At 41.0% G+C, this 24,830-nt stretch overlaps 1 protein-coding gene across 3 annotated transcripts in view; it reads left to right on the top strand.

Moving 5' to 3' along the window:
• Positions 1–24,830, top strand: part of RNF128 (ring finger protein 128) — a 79,851-nt gene that overhangs the window by 14,872 nt on the left and 40,149 nt on the right. For 2 of the 3 annotated variants that reach the window (XM_008544286.2, XM_070606142.1), the window contains exon 1: positions 13,776–15,594. The exons of the other annotated variant lie outside the window; for it this stretch is intronic. In XM_008544286.2, the coding sequence (XP_008542508.2) occupies positions 14,670–15,594 (925 nt within the window). In that variant the 5' untranslated portion in view covers positions 13,776–14,669. Of the gene's footprint in view, positions 1–13,775; positions 15,595–24,830 lie in introns of those variants that run through there. 3 annotated transcript variants of the gene reach the window in all.

A 24,830-nucleotide genomic window follows, 5' to 3' on the forward strand; every position in this document is an offset into this window, starting at 1 on the left:
GCTGCCCTTTTATATTATCTATATCACTGCTTCTCATCTACTAGAATCTATAATTGAGATCTGACTCAATTTTTAGGGAACTAATAAACAATGACCCTGAGAAAAGTACACCTTCAATATAATTCTAGTGTGTACCTAGCTTTAGGTGGAAAACAAAATTCAATTCAAAAAAGAAAAATGTTGATTTCAATATCTGAAGGAGAAAGGCTGGAAGGCAAAGATGATTTACATTTTAAGAATATAATTATTCTAATAAGAGAAAGATCACCAGAGCTTTGGTAAGTGACTACCAACTTAAGCATGAATACCTTCTATTCCTAAATACTTGACAAACTACAGCGAACCAGAAAGCTACTTTGCAAGACACAAGTTCCCTTACACGTTCCCCACGTTCTTTCTGCCTACACATCTATAATGTTACTCAACTCAGCTATTTATTTTCCCATCACAGCATTTAAAATCTTGGTCTTCCCCTCTTTCTATTTTAATAACCCTTTGCCACAGTTAGTATCATATATATTTACATGACACTAAAATAAATAAAAGATACTAGTTGAACGAAGCAACTGAATATTCCACTTTTAACCAACTGTTTTGGTATTATGTAGATAAGCCTGACTCTTGACTATCTCCTAATATCTGTTCATCTGTATCTAGGTTCTCCTCCAAAAATACTTTATACACTTCAAACAGTTCTTCCTATCTGCAAGTGCCAGCCCTGTTTTCTGCCATTGTATATAATAATTGAAACGTTAAAAATTTAGGATCTATCGCCTACCCAATTCAAAGGGGATTTAAATTAGTCCCTTGGCTAAACCCAATACAAAATAAGACATTTATGGTTAAAATAGAACCCATCTAAAAAGAGAGTTCTTATGCTGGGGTCCTTGGAGGCACACAGATGGGCCACACAGGGTCTTTATGCAACTGAAGTATTCTTGAAGTTATAAGTAGATGGAGTTGATTTTTTAAAAATAAAGTAAATCTTATCCTAAATGTTCTAGAGCAATGCTGTCCAACAGAACATTCTGCAGCGATACAAAGTTCTATCTCTGTGCTGTCCAAAATGTAGCCACAAGCCACTTGTGGCTATTGAGTGCTTGAAATGTGGCTAATGTGCCTGAAGAACTGAATTTTTAATTTTATTTAATTTTAAATAACCACATGAGGCCATTGACCACCATATTGAAAGTATAGCAGTAGCGGAACAATAACATGGGGTCATTGGATAAGCTTCATGAGGTTCATAAAACTCCTTGAAGTTCTGCACAAAATTTTATATGTTCATTGATTCTGTACATAGTTTTCATCAAATTTTCAGAAGTTACTCTGACCCCCAAAAAAGATTAAGAATCGCTATAGCAGAAGCAGAAGTAGCTGCCCCAGGTTGGGCTCTCTGTTTCCTAACGATGCAGTTAAAACTAGAAATGTGATGAATTTTATCGCTTTGTAAAAATCTTGTCAGAACAAAACATCCAAATCCTCGACAAAAGACAAAAATAATTTCTAACGTTATATTTAAGTAATATTTTATACAGTTCTGCAACCAACATATATTCCCCTTTTTAAAACACTTTTTCTTTTGAGAAAATTGTAGATTCACATGCATTTGTAAGAAATGGAGTTCCTGTATACCATTCACCCAGTTTCCCCCAATGGTATCACCTTACATAACTGTAGTACAGGGGCCAGCCCGGTGGCGCAGCAGTTAAGTGCACACGTTCTGCTTCGGCAGCCAGGGGTTCGCTGGTTCGGATCCCAGGTGTGGACATGGCACTGCTTGGCAAGCCATGCTGTGGTAGGCGTCCCACATATAAAGTAGAGGAGGATGGGCACGGATGTTAGCTCAGGGCCAGTCTTCCTCAGCAAAAAGAGGAGGATTGGCAGCAGATGTTAGCTTAGGGCTAATCTTCCTCAAAAAAATAAAAAAACTGTAGTACAATATCACAACCAGGAAATTGACATTGATGCAATCCACCCACCTTATTTAGATTTGACTAGTTTTACATGCACTCATTTACATATTCTATGAAATTTTATCACTTGTGTAGGTTCATGTGACCACCACCATAGTCAAAATTCAGAACAATTCCATCACCACAGGGTTCCCTCATGTTGCCCTTTTATAACCACATACCTCTGCCCCACACCCTCTACTTAATTCTGGACAACCACTAGTCTGTTCTCTATTTACTATAATTTTTCATCTCAAAAATGTTATATAAATGGAATCAACCTTTTAGGATTGGCTTTTTTCTTTCAGCGTAATTCTCTGGAACTTCATCCAGACTGTTGCATGTAGTCATAGTTCATTCCTTTGTATTGCTGAGTATTACTCCATGGTATGGATGAATCACAGTTTGTTTAACCATTCACTTATTGAAGAACATTTGGGTCATTTCCGGTTTTTGGCAATTATGGGTGAAGCTACTATGAACAGTCATATACAGGTTTGGTGAACATAATTTTTCATTTATCTGAGATAAAGGCCCATGACTGAAATTGCCGAGTCATATGGTAGTTGCATGTTTAGGTTAGTTTTTTTTTTTAAAGATTGGCACCTGAGCTAACATCTGTTGCCAATCTTTTTTTTTCTTTTTCTTCTCCCCAAAGCCCCACCAGTACAAAGTTGTATATTCTAGTTGCAGCTCCTTCTGGCTCCGCTATGTAGGACACCACCTCAGCATGGCTTGATGAGCGGTGCTAGGTCCATGCCCAGGATCCAAACCAGCGAAACGCTGGGCCGCCGTGAACTTAACCACTTGGCCATGGAGTCGGCCCCACAGGTTTAGTTTTATAAGAAACTGCCAGACTGTTTTCCAGATTGGCTGTACCATTTGACATTCCCACCAACAATGATGCGTACGTGTGATCCAGTTTCTCCACATCCTTGCCATCATTTGCTGTTTTCCCTTTTTTTTTTTAAGTCATTCTGGTAGGTATGTAGTGATATCACATTGTGGTTTTCGTTTGCATTTCCCTAATGGCTAATGAGGTTGAACATCTTTTCCTGTGCTTATTTGTCATCTGTATATCCCCTCTTTGGTGAAATGGCTGTTATTGTCTCAGGAAAAAATCATCCAATATTGGAATGGGTTCTTTTACATAGGAATTTGAGTAACATCTGTGGATAATATGGCTTAATAAAAGAAAGAAATGCTGGAATTTTTTTTTATTGGCTACCTGCTAAGGCAGAAGACCTAACATTAATTCTTACTTATCCCAGTGAAGATGTTTCTGTGGAGAACTAGAAAAATAGGATCCAGGAACAATACTTGGCTTTTTGATACCTTGACCGTAGAGAGAATTGAGAGAATACAAATGAATGGAGAGCTAGGAGAGCCTTGGTAGGTATTGAATTCAGTCATTTCATGAATACATTTTCTAGTAAGTGCCAGTAGTTCAAATATTTTATATCCCTGGTATATTTTTGATATATTTGGATGTCATTTGTTGCCTTGTTTTAGGAGTCACAGTTGTATTCTCAACCCAGACAGAGAGCAATCCACCCCAGCTCAGGCAGGGCAGCAGAAGTACCTGCAGGCAAAACTATTACTCTCCTTGAAAAAGAGCTTGAATCAAAAACCTGCGATTGCTGTCCACTGCCTAATAAATCAAGACCAAATTCCAAAATATGTTATTCAAGGTCAACAAAGCCCTAACTTACCTTTTCTGCCCTATCTCCCACTACTCCTCCTCTTGTGCTCTAGCCGAAGTGAAATAATGTTCCCCAAATCCACTCTGTTCTTTCCTGACTCTGAACTTTTGTCCCTGCTATATCCATTACTGAAATATCTTCCTTCACCATTTGTACCTATAAAAATCCCACCTATCGCTCAAGGCTCTGCTCAGATATTACTTTCTCCATAAAATCTCCCCTAATTCCTTAAGTCAGAAGCAAACATTCCTGCCTCTATACTCACACAGGACTTTGTACCCCCTCACAGCACCCATCTCTGCCAATGCAATAACATGAATGAATCTCAAACGCACTTTGCTAAGTGAAAGAAGCCAGACACAAAAAGCCATATACTAATGATTCCATTTATATGACATTCTGGAAAAAGCAAAACCATAGGGACAGACAACAGACGAGGGGTCGCCAGGGGTTAAGTAGGGGGGTTGACTACAAAGGCATAGCATGAGGAAATTTTTGGAGTGATAAAAGTGTTCTATATCTTGATTGTGGTAGTAACTACACGACTGTATATGTTTGCCAAAACTTACAGAACTGTACACTAAAAGGGGTGAATTTTGCTCTATGTAAATTATACCTTAATAAAAACAGTGGGAAAAAATTCATACCGGCGAGCGAGCAAACCAGCCAGCTTGCCCTCCAGTTCTTGCCATCCATTTACTTGTTCTTCAAAGGTACTCTAATGTGCCAGGCTAAAGGCTGGGCCTACAAAGAAGAAAAATACATGGTCTCTCCTCTCTAGGAGCTCAGTCACTGATGGTGGAGATAGGCATGTAAGTAAATAAATGCAGCATAGGATGGAAAATGCTATACATCCATAAAGGTGTGTGTCAGATACGGTGGAGGTGTAAAGAGGCAGTGACCAGATGGACCTAGATTGTTGAGGGCCTCACCTTCCAAGTTTAGGAATTTGTATTTATTCAACATGCAATGAGAAGTGACATAATCATAGCTATATTTTAGAAAGTATACTCTGACAGTAATATGAAGGATGATTTGGAGTGGGGGAGAGACTAAAAGCAGGGAGATCAATTAGAAGTCTGACTATAACAGTCTAAGAGAAAAATTAATATTACTTCTCCATTAATAGACAATTGAGACTAGACTATGCTTTCAATTAAAGCTTGTATTGCTGATAATCGAGACGCAGGTAGGTAAAAACAAAGAGAGAGCCCACAAAATTTTTCTTGATACAATTTATCCCCCAGTAGACTGAGATACTTAATGGAGGAAACTTGTTGAATTCATCTTCTTATCTCCGCCAGCAACTATCATAAGACTTTGTACACATTAGAAGCTCTAAAAAATGTTTATTATTCTAATGAATAAATTAGAGAATGGGTGAATTTTCTTTTAAATCACTGAAACTCCAAAAGAGAAAACTATAATTCCCATATGCCGGATGATGTTTATTGCTTACAGTTTTGTACATCAGATATCCCGAGGGTCAAGGTTACTAGAAATATTTTATTCCTAAATTTGTTTGCTGACTGCAGTGAGCAGGTGGGATTAGTCTAGCACATTTTTTCCCTAGACAGTCTGCTTGTTCTTTGCCTGTTCACTGCTACCTAACACAACTTGCAGTGACAGAGGTAAGATTCTGTGTAAAAGAAAGCTGAGGAGGGGTGGCCCTATGGCATAGTGCTGAAGTTCGCCCACTCTGCTTCAGTGGCCCAGAGTTCGCAGGTTTGGATCCTGGGTTTGGACCTACCCACTGCTCATCAAACCATGCTATGACGGTATCGCGCATACAAAATACAGGAGGATTGGCACAGATGTTCGCTCAGGGCCAATCTCCCTCACCAAAGAAAAAAAAATTTACCCACACTATTTCTTATTCAAAAGAAAGTTGGATTACACGGGGCTGGCCCAGTGGCATAGTGGTTAAGTTCCTGTGCTCCACTTTGGTGGCCCAGGGTTTGCAGGTTCAGATCCTGGGCATGGATCTATCACCAGTTGTCAAGCAACACTGTGGTGGCAGCCCACATAAAATAGAAGATTGGCACAGATGTTAGGTCAGCGACAATCTTCCTCACGCATAAAAAGAGAAAGCTGGATTACAGCAGACGTTAGAAACCCTCTGTCTAGCATGCCACTCTTAAGAAATTGACTATTACCTTAGAACTTGAAAATCTCTCCTGAAAATGCCGTATGTGGGGCATAATTGAAAGCTCTGATATAAGATAGCCTGCTTCCTGGAATGTGTTTGCTGGAAAATTTTCATCCTGCCTTAAATCCCGCCAAATAGAAGGTCCTAAAGGCAGCGGGGTGCTGTACCCTAAACATTGTGTAAGGCCCAAACATATGCTGTCATCAGGTCTCTAAACACCTCAACCATCACCACCTAAGAAAGACGAAGACATTTAATGAAGTGGTGGGATCACTGAAGGTAAATTTGACGAGCCTCTTCAAACAAATGAGAGCTGCAGGTTTTCAATTTCTGCTCTCTTTTTTTTCCACGAAAAGCAAACATTGCTGAGCCACTTCATTGCCTCTAGTAAAAGACTTTCTGTGGCTTCAGAGTTGACAACATCCAGAATATTAAGCAGTCACTGACTTCTGCGTCTGCAGTAGTTTGCTCTGAAGAACACGAAGTATACTCATGCTATCCGCACCCAAAGTGACACAGAGGCAACTTAGAAAAAAGTGCACCTGCCCCTGCTAATTGGAAGATTGTCAGCTGAGGGAGAAGTGACTTTATGGATTCCAGAGTGTACTATGCTTCGGTGGATCTGGGCATTTTTTTTTTCTTTTTGATGTTCCCATTAGTATTTTAATGTTCTAAACTTTATACTGCATGATTTGTGGTGAAGTCAAAGTAAGTTTTGTAGTCATAAAATACCCTTCTGTTGAAGGCCTGCTTGTCCCTTGCCTGTTTCCTACAACCAACATAACCATAACACTTATCTAATTCTGGTGTGACAGAACTTAATTACTGTGTGAATCATGAGTGGTAAGCCAGCCGATTTCAGTTGTCTCAACTATGTGCTAGCACCTGGTCACTTATTGCCAGATACTTGTTTACTCCGAGTTATTGATCAATTTTGAGCCCTGGCCAGCTGCAGCTAATCCTAATGCATATAGTTGGCAGCTGTGAATTTGTGACTTTGCCCCTTGGAATACAAAGGCTGCCTTTGCCCACACTCAAGCAGACTTTAGCTTCTAAATGGCAAGCCTTGGCCTCAATAGGTGGCTGTGATTATGCACTACAATATAAGTATGTTTATTCTTAAATTGCTTTTCAGAAGCCCCAGCTTTACTAGGAATTATCAAATTAGCTTCTTATTAAAAAAGGAATCCTATTCTCTCTGGAGGTTCAAAAGAAAACTCACTGCCCATGTGCATTTTTAAGAACTTAACTCCTCCTTAATTTAGTAAACTGATCCTATCCATGCCAGCCAAGCCCACTCCCTTCTACAGCTCTTCTGTCACGTGTCCTAGTCAGTCGCAAGATCACAGATATTTATTTTAGATATACTATCTGATTTGTTAGGCTTTAATATGAAGGAACGTTAAGTGGTTCAAAATATATCTATACAATTTTTCATTATGATTATCCCTATTCCGAGAAAGAAGAAAGAGAAACTTCCTCAGTGTCACATAACCAGTCAACAGCAAAGTTAAAAATAACACGAGAGACGGGCATGGGGGAGTGCTGTGGATGTGGCCTACTGCACAGCAGAATGGACTGGAAGTAGACCTCACATATGTGGTCCTATCTGTAGGCTACAATTCCTTAACAACATTTTTCTCTCTCATTTTCCCCCAAGTAATTGTTTTTCTTTCTTTTAGTAACATACACACATAAATCTCTTGTGGCCACAGATTTAATTCTTTTGAAATCTTCATCTTACTAGAAACCTGAGAAGGAAAGAGAGGAGACTGCATGAGACCAGATGAGTTTCCCAAGTAGGTGGTTGTGATACGGCAGTCAGGGTGAAAACCACTCACGTCCATTGTTCCGTCCAGCAGCTCGCCTGCCCAGCTTTCCCCTGAAGCCATTCCTGCCCCCATGCCTTGGGCCCTCCCTCACTCTTATCTCTCTTGAGCAATCTGGGATACCCTCAGTCATCTCCCCAAACTCAAGAGAGCTCATCTGATCCCCCAGTAGCAACCAAGTTGACGCAATTTAGCTCAAATTTCCTGCATTGTCCTCCATCAATACAATTCCTTTCTGTACCAGTTTTCATCAGTGACATAAAAGTGGAGGAAGGTGGGCACCCTTTCCACACATCACACATCACACATGTTCAGGCACTCCTCTCCACACACTCATGTGAGCGAGTGTGTACAAGTGAAGATGTAGACATTTATAAAGGATGATGAGGCACTTCACTCAATGTACTCTCATCATCTCTGTTGTCTAGGATTCTGGGGCTGCTCAGCAGGAAGTCCGGCACTCCAGCCAGGGGATTGTTAGTATGCTAACATGTGTTACTGAATGCAGCTGAAAATCACCCATTCTTCCCACCTTGTAATAATATCCTCACTGTGTGTGGCGAGGTAGTACAGCAGAGTGAACATGGCATAGAATTTGAAGTCAAACATACTCCCATGTGAATTCCAACTCTGCCACTTACTAGCTGTGTGACCTTCGGGAAGATACTTCACCTTTCTGAGCCTCATTTTCCTCATCTTAAAAATGGGAATCATAATAGGATTTTATTACCTGATGTAAGAATCAAATAATATAATTAACGTATGTAAAGTGTCTGGCACGTGGTAGGCTTTCAATAAATGTTTCCTTCCTACTTCTAGTGTTTTGTGGGGGGTTTTTTGAGGAAGATTAGCCATAAGCTAACATCCACCGCCAATCCTCTTTTTTTTTTTAGCTGAGGAAGACTGGCCCTGAGCTAACATCCGTGCCCATCTTGCTCTACTTTATATGTGGGACACCTGCCACAGCATGGCTTGATAAGCAGTGCACAGGTCTGCACCCGGGTCCGCACCTGCGAACCAGGGCCGCTGTTGAGGAGCATGCGAACTTAACCGCTGCACCACTGGGCCGGCCCCTCCTACCTCTATTTTTGGAGGTAGAGTTGTACAGAGTGGAAAGCGATATAATGGGAAGAGTGTAGTTTTGTACTAAGACGTGGGGTCAAATTCTAATTCTGTCATTCAGTTATCATAGGTGACCTCAGCAAGTTACTTAACCTGAGCCTCCATTTCTTCCTCTGTAAGATGTAGCATATAATACTTATAGGTATAACATACCTGGCCCATAGTAGGCTCTCAGTGGTAGCTATTATTGTTATGGATATGAGAAGACTGCTCTTAGTTTCAGATATAGCACACCTACTGTAGTAAAGCCCCTCTCTGAAATTCTGTCTTTTCTTTGAGTGCATGAAAGCTTTGTTGAAAAAATCCTCTATTTTCTGATGGCTGTATACCCACTTGAGCTGACTGAGGTTTACCTGTATTTGCAAGTGATGTCATATTATTTGAAAGTATGCTGCAGCATCACATTTTGGGCTTTTCGTTTTGTTTTGTTTGGCTGTTCACTCTCTCCATACCCCACCGTTTTCTTCTTTCTATCCATAGAACAGCCGCCTAGATTGGAAATTTGTTGCCATCCCTTCTCTACACGTTCCCTACACCTCTACTGTCGAGCTGTATAGCCATGGCATCACTTAGATGCCAGGGCACTAGTTGTCCCAGATGGTACTGTGCCATTTGTTTAATGGTAAGAAGCCAGATGCGACGTCTCATTTCTTGCAGACAAATTAAAGGCTCAACACTATCATCCATCTCTTTGCCTCTGCAGAAACTCAGTGTGATTGGAAACTTAATCGGCCACAGTGGTGCCCTGCTGTTGCTTCTGCAGAATGCTGCTCTGTTTATCAGTTCATCATTCGATAGTACACTGCTCAGGGCAGCTTTCCGTTCAGTATTGCTGATACAAATATTTGGCAGGGCTAGCCTTTGTGGGAGGATTTGAGGAATTCAGAAAGGCTCCTGGCCCAAATATATCTCCCTCACTGGTCACACAGTGCCTGAAATGCATACAAGAAACATTTCACTTGAACGTTTTTTTTTTTTTTGGTATAAAGCAATGTTAAAATGCAAATGCCACTCTCCAGGGGGAAGACACTAAGTCATTATCGGCTATTAATACTTAAGAGTCAGAACTGCGTTGGAATCCTGATTCTGTAACTAGCTATATGAGCTTAGGTAGGTTACTAATTCTCTCTGAGCCAGTTTCCTCTTCTGAAAATGGGGATAATAATGGATGGTTGTGGTGATCAAATGAGATGATGCATGTAACGCACATAGTAAATGCCCAATGAACAGGAGCTGTTATTAGCCTTAGGGACAGTAGGAGACTGGGAGAATACATCTAGGACTAGTACATTTGGCTTGAGGGTCAGGAATACGGTACGGTCTGGTACAGGGAAACTGCTCCAAGCAAAGGCCCTGGTGGGGTAGCGATACAGCCAGGGAGTAGCATGGAAACTCTGGGGACCTGAGACTGGAAGAGTTGGGTGGAAGGAGGAGGAAGGACTGAAGCAACGTCAAACTACACTTATATGAACTTTCCAGTAAGAAAAGTGTAGCACTACTCAGGATGTGATGCTTTTTGAGGTAGTAAGCCCTGACACAGGGTGTGTTCAAGCAGAGGCTGGCTGCTGGCTACCCAGCAGGAATTCTCTAGACTACCCCAGGGCTTCTCGAACTTATATGTGTGTACAAATCACCTGGGGAGCTTGTTAAAATGCAGATTCTGATTCAGCAGGTCTGGGGTAGGACCTGAGATCCTTCATTTCTCACGAGCTCCCTGATGATGCTGAAGTTCCCAATCAGCAGACCTCAATCTTAGCAGCAAGGCTCTGCTGCAGTTTGAAAAGAAATCACAGCAAGACGGAGGGAATATGGTTAGGGAAAGCCAGAGGGCTACCCAGACAAATCTCTGTAGAGTGGAAGGACTCTGATGCAGTCATAATCTACAGTCTGGTTCTTAGCTCTGCAAGCTTTGAAATTTGATTGGTAGTAGAAACAGGGACTGGGCTCCTGGGGACTGACTCATACTTAACCAAATTCACAAGAGACCAATATATAAGCCAGAACGCCAATTGATTAATTTATAATGAGAAGAATAACTTCCAAGTGGACCAGATACTAGTGTTTGCTGATGAGGGCATTATCTCCCTGTAGGCATATTTACCTGAGGAGCTAAATGATAATAAGAAGGGTTGCTTGGTGAGGATGGGCTTGTGGCAAGGGGAGTTCATAGGATGATTTTAATGGTCCATGTCATCAACTATGATAGTCTGATATTTCCATCTCTACAACTGGGCTAGACCTCCACAATAGTACTGGGGATGCTAGCTTCCTCAATAGTCTCTCTGCCTCCTGTCTTGCCCTCATACAATTCAGATGATCGATTTAAGCCTAGCTTTGATAAATCATTCATTTGCTCCACTGACTTCAAAATAAATTCACAATTTTAAACTCATCATTACAAAAAGTTTAAAATATGGGGGAAAGTTGAAAAAATAGTACAGTGAGCACCTATATGCCCACCATCTAGATTCAACAATTATCATTTTGCTGTATTTACTTTATATGTATGTGTGTGTGTGCATGCATGTGTGTGCATGTGTCTTGAGTCCACACTCTAACATAGTTTTCTAAACTGTTCATGTTCTGGCACAACCTGCTTGACCACCTTCACTTCCCTTGGTTCCCCCTTTGCAACTTACATCCCAGCCATATATAAGTACCGAATGCTAGTTCCCTGAATGTTCCCTGGTGTTCTCGTGTAATATACTATTGCCTATGCCTGACTGTTCTTACACTCTTCGCTTGATTAACTCTATTTGTTCTTAAAGAGTCAGCCACACACAGGTTGCCATTGTACCCTATGCTTTTCTTAGTCCTATCATTTATTACACTGTATGTTATTTTCTGTTTGCCTCTCTGACTTGAGGGCAGGGACTGTTTTTTTTTGTTTGTTTGTTTCTGTATACCCACACCTCTCCAGTGTCTTTTTTTCTTTTTGAGGAAGTTAGCCCTGAGCTAACTGTTGCCAATCCCCCTCTTTTTGCTGAGGAAGACCGGCCCTGAGCTAACATCTGTGCCCACCTTCCTCCACTTTATACGTGGGATGCCTACCACAGCATGGTTTCCCAAGCGGTGCCATGTCCCCAGCCGGGATCTGAACTGGTGAACCCCTGGCTGCCTAAGTGGAACGTGCACACTTAACCGCTGCGCCACTGGGCCAGCCCCTCCAGTGTCTTGAGCTTAGTAGGTATTCAGTAATCAGAAAATCCAACCGCCTACCAGACAGTTCTACCTAGTTACATCACAGGTACCTCAAAATCAACATGTCTAAACTGAACTCATCTCTCCTCCTACCCTCTCTACACATTTAAAACCCTCCTCCCAATTAAGTGCTATCCAGTCTTCCAATCCAAAAACCTCAGAGCAATTTCTAACTCTTCCCTTTCTTTTATCCCCCAAACAAGTCCTGTTGATTCTATCCCCAAAATACAGTCCCAATCTGTCCACTTCTCTTCATTTCCACTACCTGTCTAGTCCAGGCCACCTTCATCTCTCACCTGGAGCACTCCCAACATCTTCTGTCTGGGCTCCTTGCTTCTACTCTTGTCCTCTCCGATCTATCATCCACAGAGAAGCCATAATGATCTCTGAAATGCAGATCTGATTACATTACTCCCTGCTTAAGCCCTGATTATGTTACTCCTTGCTTTTGGATAAAGTCCAAACTCCCTACCTTTACCCGAAGGACTCTCAAGAACTGAACCTGTGTACCTCTATACTTTATTGCTTGTACTCTGAGTTCCAATCGTTTTATATTTATAGATCCTGTAGTACTTGTTTCCCCACATTTTCAGCTCCATGCCTCAATGCCTTTCCTTGTATTGTTCTCTGCAGAGAAAGGCTGACCCTCTCAAACTCAGCACAGGTGGAACTTTCTCTGTGATGCTTTTCCTTACTTCCCAGTCCAGATTAGGTTCCTCTTCTCTGTTATCCACTACTGCCCTCTGCACACCTCTATCATAGCACTCACACTATATACATATAGCACTCTATACTGCAATTATCAGTTGGCTTGTTTGTGTCATCAAAGCTAATTTATGAGCTTTTTGAGAGCAGAGTTAATGTCTTATTTGATTTTTTACTTCAATGCTTAGTGTATGACTGGCATATAGTAGATGTACAAAATATTTGTTTAAGAAAAGAATGAATGACTATTAACAGATGTCTCTCCAAACTTGAGTTTTGCAGATATCCTATAAATTATCTCTTTTGAACACATTGTTTCTTCAAAGTACAATATAGTTGTCATGCAGGTGTTATTGACTGAATTTTGAGTGTTCTTCACCAACAAATTCAGACAATTTCTAGAATTGTACCATTTCTTGGAGATGGCTGATCCTACCCTTTTCTTTTCCTCTAGGTCATTATTATCTCAGAGATTAACATCATCAGCAGTTGGGGGTGCCATGCTATCAGCCCCATATACCCACTTTGACCTCTAAAGTTCCTTTCAATACCTAGGGTTCATGTTCCACAGAATTGCCCACCTACTTGGATTCCAGGTGCTGTTTGGTTATGTTATTGATTTTCCTCTAGGTTTCTCTCAAGTCATAAGAGTATCAAGTGCAGAACTGTCCCATGCTTAATCTTTGGGAATAATATTGATTAAGTAAATGTTGAGCCAGGAACTGAGGGGAGTGACTGATCAGGAATTTAACAACTGTTTGGCTGGACAAAGTAAATTATATTTCTTTGGACTGAAAAGATGGCTAAAACTGAACATCCAGAATATCATTTTCTCTGATTATTACCTCAAAGTAACAACTTTAAGATTATTTTAAAAGTATTGGGTCCCTGTACCTGTTTAATGATAATAGTACTTAACAGATACAGTGTTTACACTCTGCTAAGCACTGTTCTAAGTGCTTTACATGGATAAACTCATTTAATCATCTGAACAACTCTATGATAACTCTACTGTTATCCCCATTCTACAGTTGATGAAGAAACCTAGGCACAGAGAAGTAATTTCCCCCAGGCCAAAAGTTATCCACAACTGTTAGACAGAGGGTATATTAATTCAGTTTAATCCAATGTATATTTAAAATGTAATAAGTGACAGCATAGATAAAAATTGTGCACTTTGGGGCTGGCCCGGTGGTGCAGCGGTTAAGTGCGCACGTTCTACTTTGGCAGCTGGGGTTCGCTGGTTCCGATCCTGGGTGTGGACATGGCGCCACTTGGCAAGCCATGCTATGGTAGGCGTCCTACATATAAAGTAGAGGAAAATGGGCACAGACATTAGCTCAGGGCCAGTCTTCCTCAGCAAAAAGAGGAGGATTGGCGGCAGATGTTAGCTCAGAGCTAATCTTCCTCAAAAAAAAAAAAATTGTGCACTTAAACTAAGGAGAAATCATAATGCAATAGTTCCATGAGTGAACTGCCAAGGTGGATCAGGCTCCTTTTAGTTAGTGGAAAATCAAGAAAGATTATGTAGTTAAGGTCATGAATGGCGCAGACATATCCATTTTGGTAAACCTGATTTGTGGAAGAGGAAAAGAGGCTCAGTTCTGAGGTGTGTGAAAATGGTAATTCTCTTTTGAGGACTACGATTACTTTTAGAAGGGGCATCTGATGCAGTATATTTAGTATGGGTTAAGGGTAAGAAGAAAATACACAGGTATGACGCTTATTTGGAGCAGGAAAGGAGAAAGGTATAAAGGAAAAGAAAAGGTAACGCGCTCTTCCTGCCCCTCCCCCTCCTTTAGAGACTCAGTAATCAGCCTGCCCCTAGTACCACCCACTTACCCAAATTCTCTTGACTAGGACTCAGACCCTTCGGATCTGCGCTTTTTAGAAGTACTTTCACATTCTGGCACCTTAAGCCTGAAACGCCCTTTAGGCAAGTGTTAGGAGGGAAAAATGTATTCTTGCAATTCAAAACGGACTCGAATCCTACAAGAGAGCTTTTATGTTCTCATATTCTCTCGTTCCTTGCTCGTCCATTTTTCATAAAACGACGCGACACACCTGGCCACACCGCCTCAGATCCTACTCTAATGCCTGCCCATCCTGTTACCCTTTTAAGAGGCGGATCCTGCAGTGTCCTTTCCTCCCTCCCAGCCACCTCTACCCCCAGTCGTCTGGGCGGAGCTTCATGCTAAAGCCCCCGAGCCCGACGCGGCCGCAGCAGTGGCAAAGAGGACTGGAACCGCGAAGAGCTGCATCTGCGGCAACCTCTCTCCCCGCGCTACGTGCCTCTCGCTCCGACCCAGCTCAGCGCGCGCGCCCGTCTCTCCCCGCCCCCTCCCCACCTGGCGCGCACCTGGCGGAGGCCGGGGTCCTGACCAGAGCAAGGAGGGCGCGTACCAGGGGCCCTAGGGAACCGCAGAACGCGCGCACCATGGGGCCGCCGCCCGGGGCCGGGGTCTTCTGCCGAGGTGGCTGCGGCTTTTCTCGATTGCTGGCATGGTGCTTCCTGCTGGCTCTGAGTCCGCATGCCCCCGGCTCCCGAGGAGCCGAAGCAGTGTGGACCGCGTACCTCAACGTGTCCTGGCGGGTTCCGCACACCGGAGTGAACCGCACCGTGTGGGAGCTGAGCGAGGAGGGCGTGTACGGCCAGGATTCGCCGCTCGAGCCTGTGGCGGGGGTTCTGGTGCCGCCGGACGGGCCGGGGGCGCTCAACGCCTGTAACCCACACACGAATTTCACGGTGCCCACGGTCCCGGGGGACTGGGGAAACGCCGTGCAAGTGTCTTGGTTGGCCCTCATCCAGCGCGGCGGGGGCTGCACCTTCGCAGACAAGATCCATTTGGCTTACGAGAGAGGGGCGTCTGGAGCCGTCATCTTTAACTTCCCGGGGACCCGCAATGAGGTCATCCCCATGTCTCACCCGGGTGAGTGCAGCTGCTAAAATGCGCCCCATCAAACCCCTGCCAAGGCCAGTTTCTCTATTTTTCTCAGTTCTGTCCTCCCCCTATCCCCTTGCTTCGAAGGAAAACGAGTGCCCTTTCTGTCCCTACCGAGGGAGGCAGAGTCCTCTCCTCCCGGAGATTCACCCTGCGTGGGGGCTGGGTGGAAAAATCTTTCAGAATTTGCCTCTCTGGTAGGAAACGGTAAGACAAACGGAGTGCGGAGGCTGGCAGCTCGAGGACTGTTTGGGCTCTTTGCGTCGCCTTTTCCCGGTGTTTCACAAGGCTGCCTAGCCCCGGATTAATTGGTGGTGGGCAATGGCTTTGAAATGATAGAATTGCGAAGGCTGCCTGGAAATCCCTTCCTCGCTCTTTTCCTGTTTAACAGCCTCAGGCCCGCAGCAGATTTTTCCCTCCTCTCTCCCTGTTTTTCTCTCCCTGTTTCCTAGTATCAGGTACAAGATTGTGTTACTGTGCCCTGTTAACCTCATTGCAGTTTAGGTGGAAACTTTGCTTAGCTCTTGGGCTCTTCTCTGCCCAGGGATCTCAGGTCCCGTGTCATTGCTGGTATCAGTGCTTTCGTTTGCCTTTGAAAGATCTGATTTAGGTTATGGAGTGGCAAAACAGGTGATAAGTGTTGTTGAAAAAAGAAGAGGTCTATGCATGAGAGTAGCAAAGGCCTAGACTTTGGAAAAAGTAGTCAAAATAGGTCTTAAATTGATGGAAATGATGTGGGTTACTATTTTTCCCTCTTTAGTTATCCTTCCAGAAACCTTCTCCCTATTTGTGATTACATGACCATGCCATGTGTATAGTAATCCTAAGTCCTAAAGGACAAAGAAAAACATTTTTGGAGCAAAAGGAAGAGACACATAATAGCAGTATATCATAGTTGTGGAGAGCTGGGCCTCAAGTCAGACGTTGGTTAAATTCCAGTTCCAGTGCTTACTAGTCCTGTGACCTTAGGCAACTTATTTGAAGTCTTTGAGTCTGGGTTCCCTCATCAATCAAATGGGAAAGAACTAAGAAAGAACTACTCCCACAGGTTTGCCTTGAGGATGAAATGAAGTGACGCCTGTAAAAAGAGTTGAACACATCATCCTTCTCAGTAAAGGCTGGCTACTAGGATTAACCTTTTACTAGTCACTGGAGAGATGGATCTGCTTATTTAACTACTAGATGTTTTGTGTTTTTCTTAAAACAGTATATCTGGCCCTACCTAGAGGGCACTTGCATTGAGTGACTGGGTGGCATGATGGAAAGAGTGCTGAACTGGAACTCAGGAGATTTCAGTTTTTTTAGTCCCTTCTTTGCCTGTACCAGCTTTGTGACCTTGTACAAGTTACTCCCTGGTCAGATGATAGTATAGAGATAGGAAGGTGGAGACCAAGTTGGCAGAGTGTGCAGAGACAAAAGTGAACTAGATGAACTCGAAGATCCCTTCCAGCCCTAAAATGCTGTGATTCTTAGATTCTGTATTGATTAAAGGAGCAACTGTATCTCCCTTGCTTGACAATTCATTGATTAGAATGAAATTACTTTTTAAAGGCTAATAAAGATGAAGAATAAGGACTTGGTAAATTTTCAAGTCCTTACGTTTCAATTGGCTGCCTAAATGCAAGGCTTTGACTTTGTCTCCTCCACTCATTTGCATGAGTGATTTGGAATTGAAGAGTACTCTTTAATTAGAGAGTTCCTATTTAGACTGCTTTCCGCCTTCTTCTGTTAAGGATATAAGCTTCTATTTATCTGATAATTTTAGGGGACAAGAAAAGTAATTTTTGTTGAGCTTCCACTGTATTCCAGGCACTCTACATACATCTTATGCTTTATTAAGAGGCAGCAGGGTGTACTAGGAAAAGCACAGGCATCGTAGTCAAGGATGGGAATCAAACTCTGGGTTTACCACACAATAGCTTTGTGTCCTTGGTCAGATTATTTAACTTGACTGGATCTCAGATTCCCCATCTGTAAGATGGAGATGATATTTACATGACTATGATTATTAAGGATAACATGTAAACAATTTAGTAGATAATAAACATTCAATTAAAGTTAGTTTTTATAATAGGTTACTGCTAACAAGGTGCAAGAATTACATCTTACAAATATGTGCTTATGCAACGGTCAGTTTAAAGACATGAATACACTGGGAGTGTAATCATGGCTGTTTTGTTTCAGGATATTATATAGAAATAAAGCCCTAAACTTTGATCACTTAATTAAACTACATTCAGAAATATAGTTTGATACTTTAAAAATTTAATATTATCTGAGATGATGACTGTAGCAAAGTTCACCTTTCGACTGCCTAGCTAAAATAGCTAGCTAGTGACTTGAGGTATGGAATCACCTTCCCCCGCTTGAATTCCTGGAGAAACTACTTTTCAACACAGGGGAAAAATCACTCTGCATTTCATCCATGTGTGTTGTTGAATATTTGTTTGCAAAGTGCTGTATGTTTGCTCTGCTCATTCCTGAGAGGAATCCTGGGATTCACTGTAATCTCTGGTCAAAAATGACTTATCTTGGATCTTAGTGGCAGAGAGGTAGAACTGAGGTTTAAGCGTTGATTAACTCAATTTATATTCCCATGAATGACACAAGGGCCACTAAATGTGGAAAAGCCATTGCTGTCATCTTTGTTTACAAAAATCTCTCTTCACCCGCTCTCACAGGGGCCTGCGCTTGAATTGTTTGTCCTTTGTTTGAGTTTGTGCTGAGCGTCCACACTCTCACCAATCCACAGTCCTGTGACCATGAAGACCCATTTGTTTCAAGTTAACAGAACCAACTGGTTTAGACCAGTTGTTTTAAAACTTTTGTTTATTGGAGAGAAACTCTGCTATATAAGAGAAATCAATTACGAAAATGAGGCTGCTTTTATGTATACCAAAATTTCACAAAAGGTAGTTGTAGCCTTGCATCAACCCATACAGTTTATTTCTGTATATTATTTTGGCTGCAAAGTTTCCAGAAAATTATGATTCCCATAGATTAATAATTGCAAATGATGGATGTTTATTAGCAGCTTGTCTTGCAATCTGTGGGTATTTTTCAATCAAATTCATCAAGAAACCTGAAGGAAAATTAGAAAATTTTGGTTTCAAAGTTTGATCACTATTCATACTTCTTATCTTAAATATGAAGATCAGATGAGAAGCAGCAGCAAAAACTTAGAGTAAGCACTAAAGCCATCGAAAATGTAGGATTGTCACGATGAGACACGTTACTCATGTTCTTGTTATTGCGCAAATACCTGTTGTGCTTTTGCTAAGCAGATGGGCCTGAGCCTTGCACGCTGTCTAATTGAGCACAGCCCACGGGTTGAAGTGGTGTAGGTACTCGCTTGTACAATTTTCTTGAGTCAACATGTGCAGGCATGAATTTATTGAAAGACCTGTGCAGAGCTGCAACCTTCATACTCCGTGACACATTTATAAGAACTTGAAACATTCAGAGGGACGACAGGAGAAGCATTATTCCTGAGGGCTGTAAGAAAGTGAATGAACCAAGCAGTTGAAATTCATGATTTGGTGGTCTCCAATGGGATATATTTTGATATATAAAACAGTTGCCTGGTATAAAAAAAAAGCTAGAGATTGTTGAAAGGCAGTAGAGCATATTAAGAGGTTGGACTCTGCTGTTTACTATATTTTAAATTCTTAGACTAGTTATTTTACTCTTCTAAGTCTCAGTTTTCTCCTGTGTAAAATGAGCATAATAAGAAACTTGCCTCATAAGGTTGCTAGGATTAAATGAGATAATACAGATAAAGTGTTTAACACAGTGCCTGGCATATAGGAAGCTACTATAATTTTTTTTATCACAGTTAAGATAAATGTATTTTAGAAAATGAAAATTGGATCTTATGTTTATAGTACAACATTTGAAAATGAATAGCCTGGAGTAATTAAAAGTCCACATTAGGGGCTGGCCCCGTGGCCGAGTGGTTAAGTTCGTGCGTTCTGCTGCAGGCAGCCCAGTGTGTTGTCGGTTCGAATCCTGGGCGCGGACATGGCACTGCTCATCAAACCACGCTGAGGCAGCGTCCCACATGCCACAACTAGAAGGACCCACAACTAAGAATATACAACTATGTACCGGGGGGCTTTGGGGAGAAAAAGGAAAAAAAATAATAAAAAATCTTTTAAAAAAAAGAAGTCCACATTACCTGAAATCCTAATTTTAACCCTTTAGGAAGAGAGTGAGTATACTGAGTTCCTTACAAGAAAATGATCTTTTAGCCCACTTGTGCTTGTCATTCTTTTCTCAGATAACTGCTTCTCCCTCAAGCTACCAATCTTCTTTCCATTTACAAAGGACTTTGGGATAGTATTTTACACTGATTTATCACCACTGAGTTCCTTCTCAATTACTTGACATTAGTTTTTATTCTGTTTTTTTCCTAGGATGTTGACTTAGAAAGTAACTTTTTTAGTAGAGTGAGTAGTTCAAAAGAGGATGAGAAGAAATTGGGTGGTGATGATTTACCCTGATTTTACCCTGTAAAATCCCATTCCAAAATCCTTTTCCAGATACATCCTTTTTGCTATCTGCAGTACTGTATTTGATACTGTTGGCCACTCCTTTGAACTTCCCAAGAACTCTTTTGCTTCTCTTGCCTTTCTTTTGCTTCATTTCTGTTATTTCATCAATTCGTTCAGCTAATATCTCTTCTTCCTTGCATTCACACCCAGGCCCCAACATTCTCCCTCCAATAAGTAACTGCCACATCTAGCTGATTCAATCACTTTGTCTTCTCACATATGTCCCTTTCTCCCTTGCAACTGTTATTACCCTGCCTTCAGTTCCTAGGTCTTCTCATGGGAACAAATGCTTAGCCTCCTAATTGGTCTCCCTGTCTCCAGTCATTTCTTTCCTCCAGTTCTTCCACAATGACACTGGAACACAGCTCTGATCACATACTGTACATGCCATTACTCAAAAGCCCGTTACTTATAAAGTTTAGACTGTGTTTTCCAGCATGGCATACAAGACTCTTAATAATCTAGTCCCAACCTACTTCTGAAGTTTTATATGCTTCTTCTCTCTCATGTTGATATCTAAACATTCTCTATCCTTTCCCATTATCATTCCTTTGCTCCTACTTCTGATTTTGCCTACATACCCTTTTCTGCCCAGCTCTCCTGGACAAAAGCTTCCTCATCCTTCAAAATCCAACAGAAATGCCTCCTCGTCTTTGAAGCTTTTCTTAATTCCTTCTTTTCCTCTTCCCAACAGCCCACAACAAAACCATAATAGTCTCTTCTCTTTGTTCCCATAGCACTCCATCTTTTATAGTACTTTCTGCATTTTACTGGTAGGTATTTGCTTATATATTTTACCTTCTTACCAGATTGTAATAATTTTAATGTTTTATTAATGTTCATATTCCCCATAGGAACCTTTGTACTGTATGTGCTCTGGAAATGCTTGTTGAGTTGCCCTAAATACCCAAGAACGCCAAACTGTCGTAAGATTCACTATTAAATATCTAACGGAAGGGGATTGAAATTCAATTCGCTGAGCATTTATCAAGGGTCTACTTTATGCCAGGTACTGTGCTTCTTGCCTGAATATACAAAATAATTAAGGTAAAGTAGGAAGAATAAGAGTGTACAAATTCTTCAAATTGCAAGCTCTCTAATTTTTATGGTGATCACCATCATGGGCCCATTTATGGATTTTTAATGGCAAAATGACCTAGGTAAGAAAAAAATATTACTTGTTTGATGTTTTGAAAACTTGATTTGCACCAGCATTCAATTTATGTCTCCAATGAAAATCCTTCCACTGAACAAGTCAGTGAATGTGGAAATCCATAACACAAAAACCCTTTTTTTAAAAAAGGAAAAAGAAATATAGCATCATGAGCAAATTGTTTTTCTTTTCTTTTTCTTTTTTTAGGAAGATTAGCCCTGAGCTAACATCTGCCACCAATCCTTCTCTTTTTTGCTGAGGAAGACTGGCCCTGAGCCAACATCCATGCCCATCTTCCTCCATTTTTTTATGTGTGGGATGCCTACTACAGCACAGCTTGACAAGCAGTACATAGGTCCACACTCAGGATCCGAACCGGGGAAACCTGGGCCGCCAAAGCAGAACATGCATACTTAACCACTGTGCCACCGGGCCGGCCCAAAATTATTTTTCTAAGCACATAAAGAACTTTGTTCCCCTGGTCCCTAGAAGATGTATGTTATCTTATACAGAATGCCATATATGATCTCTGTTCCCAGGCTTAAATGGAGGAAATAGAGGAGAGTATGAAAGATATTTTCCAAGTTATTTTCTGATTAAAAAATTAATCAGTCATGCTTCTTGCAGAAAACTAGGAAAATACATAAAAGTATAAAACTAAAAATAAATACACATAATTCCACAACACAAAGATAGCATCATTAATGTACCATTACTATTCCTTTTTGTCTCTCTTTCTATGTATAGGTATAGTTTTGTATCCTACTTTTATCATAATGGTTATTTTTTCATGAGTGTTACTCTGGTATTAAAAAAACACAGACAATTTAAAGGAAGATGTCAGACTTCATAGATATGACTATTTTAGCATTTTGGGGTGTTTTGTTGTCATTTTCTTCTTTAGCTGTGCATATATCTTATTTAAAGAATTCTAATTATATACTGTATATACAGTTTTGTAACCTGCTTGTTGTCGTAAGCATTTCCCCATGTAATTAAACATAGAGCGTTCTCTTATAAGTTGAATGTAGTGGTCTTTGAGTGGGAGGCGAGTATTGAGCTTCTCTTCCATTAATTATCAGAAAGGAAATACAGAAATGGAGACAGGGAGGGGTGTGAATTGGAACATTTAAAACAAAAATACACTCCACAGAGCTTTATGTAAAAGTATGCTTACTAGCCATAAACGTGATCAGGTGTAACCCATATACACTGCCTGTTGTGGCTTTGGTTTTTTGAAAGGTTTGATCGCCATTTGTGCTTTAGTTCCTTTTCTCCCAAAATATTCCTCCAGGTGATGTCTTTGTCGTAAATGGTTTGCTCCCAGTTTCCTTGTTTCTTGTTTGAGTGGCACCTCATTGCTTAATATGGCTTTTCTTTTTCGTGATGGCCACTAAGCTGTGAACTATTTTTGGGGTTTTCCCGAAAGTTTACTTGATAGGGTACCACAAATATTGCGTAGGGATGAATAACTTTTGTACATGTAAACTTTATGGAAGTATAACGTACGCACCAAAAAGGTACAGAAATCATTAGTGTATAGCTCAGTGAATTTTCAGAAAGTGAACACGCTTGCGTAACCAGCACCTAGATCAAGAAACAGAACAGTACCAGAACCCTAGAAGACTACCTCACACCCCAGGATAAAGAATTTTTGAAGCAGCACAATTGTCAACTTTGTCTCCTGAGGGCGTGACCTCTTGGGGCATGTGGTGGGAGCCCAGTCACCCACAGAAACAGTCTCCTTCACTACATTGGAGCTAGTTACTGTGGTGATGCTCAGCTGCATACTGTAGGGAGTTATTTCCAAGAACAGAGTGCATGCACTTTTTGATGCAGCTACTAAGCCAATTCAGAGTTACCACATTTTGCTGTTAACACTCGCTTTGGAGCCCTATGGGCAAAGCAGAGCACAAGGACTCTTTGTTATTATTCCATTCCCTATTCTGTCTTTTTCTCTTTTGGTTGTATGTATTGTCTTTCTCTACATCATGGCATATAGTTACTGCTTGAATTTATCCATAGGCTGGTTAACAATATTGATTTCTTTCTAAAAGAAAGTTTGGTGACTCATGCCTGACTTGATGGAGGGTGTTAGGTTCAGAGCCTAGTCGTGATTTACTTGGTTTTAATGCTTGAATGCTCGAGTTAGATACAAATCAATGATTTTGAGTTAACCCTATTTATTTTGACTTTTTTGAAAGAAGATGGTACTAGAACTCACTTGTTTACGTATATGTTTCTCTCAAGATATTAATCGTTATCACTTCAGATAAAATGTTGAAGTAGCTTGGTTAAATACTGCTTACAACTAAAAAGTCTTAGCTTTTAAAAAGAAAATGCACCAAAATGTTAACGTTGGTTTTGCCTGGTGGTGGAATTATGGGTGCTTATTGTTCTCTTCATTATTATTTTTCTGCGTTTTCTGAATTTCCTGTAGTGAATGTGTTTTGCACTTGTAATAAAAAAGTTTTTTTAATTTTATTTTTTTCCTTTTCTCCCCAAAGCCCCCCAGTACACAGTTGTATATTCTTCGTTGTGGTTCCTTCTAGTTGTGGCATGTGGGACGCTGCCTCAGCGTGGTTTGATGAGCAGTGCCATGTCCACACCCAGGATTCGAACCAACGAAACACTGGGCCGCCTGCAGCGCGCTGGAGCGCGCAATGACTGCTCATAACCACTGGGCCACGGGGCCAGCCTCCTTAAAAAAAAGTTATATTTTAAAAAACCAATGTATGCCATTAAAAACAAAAACAAAAACAAAATACTCTAATAGTGTTCATAAATCCTAAATAAAGCATTAATAATGTGACTATAGCAACAACAGGAACAAAGCATATGTGATAATAGAAATGATTTATAGACTAGTATAAGAATTTAAACCTGCAACTAGAGTGTGCAGCTGTGTATGGGGGGCTTTGGGGAGAGGAAGAAGAAAAAAAAGATTGGCAACAGATGTAAGCTCAGGTGCCAATCTTAAAAGAAAGAAAGAATTTAAAGAATTGCTTTGGCCTTTTGAATATATCTAACCCATATGATTGCTAGTGTGGTCCTTTCTTGTTATTACTAGTGGTTTTTTTTCATATGTAAAATGACCCTTGAACAGTGAAGAACTTTATAGTCTGACTTTTCCTATTTTAATATGGAGTATTTCTCTTCTCTTTACCCTTTATATCACTATTTGTATTTTTTTCTTTTCCCCCTTACACACATATACACACACACCTCACCTTTCTTGGTATCTTTGTTTCTTTCCCATAAGAGGCCTGCTTCCTCCTACTAGCCCCCTGCAATATTTATTCTATTCAATACTTTTAAGATTAGTGCTGTGTTTAACAGCTTAATATGAAGAATCAATATGTTGGCAGTTTTCACCCATGACACACTGGGTTCGTCAGATGATAGTACCTTGTGTCATTCTAGAAAAGAGGAGGAAGTTTTGTTAGAATAAGGGCAGAGGGGAATCATGGTGTTCTTATTTTATACTTTATTAATGATATGCAGAACATACATACTCA

Source organism: Equus przewalskii, chromosome X, assembly GCF_037783145.1.
Source record: "Equus przewalskii isolate Varuska chromosome X, EquPr2, whole genome shotgun sequence".
Lineage (NCBI taxonomy): Eukaryota > Metazoa > Chordata > Mammalia > Perissodactyla > Equidae > Equus > Equus przewalskii.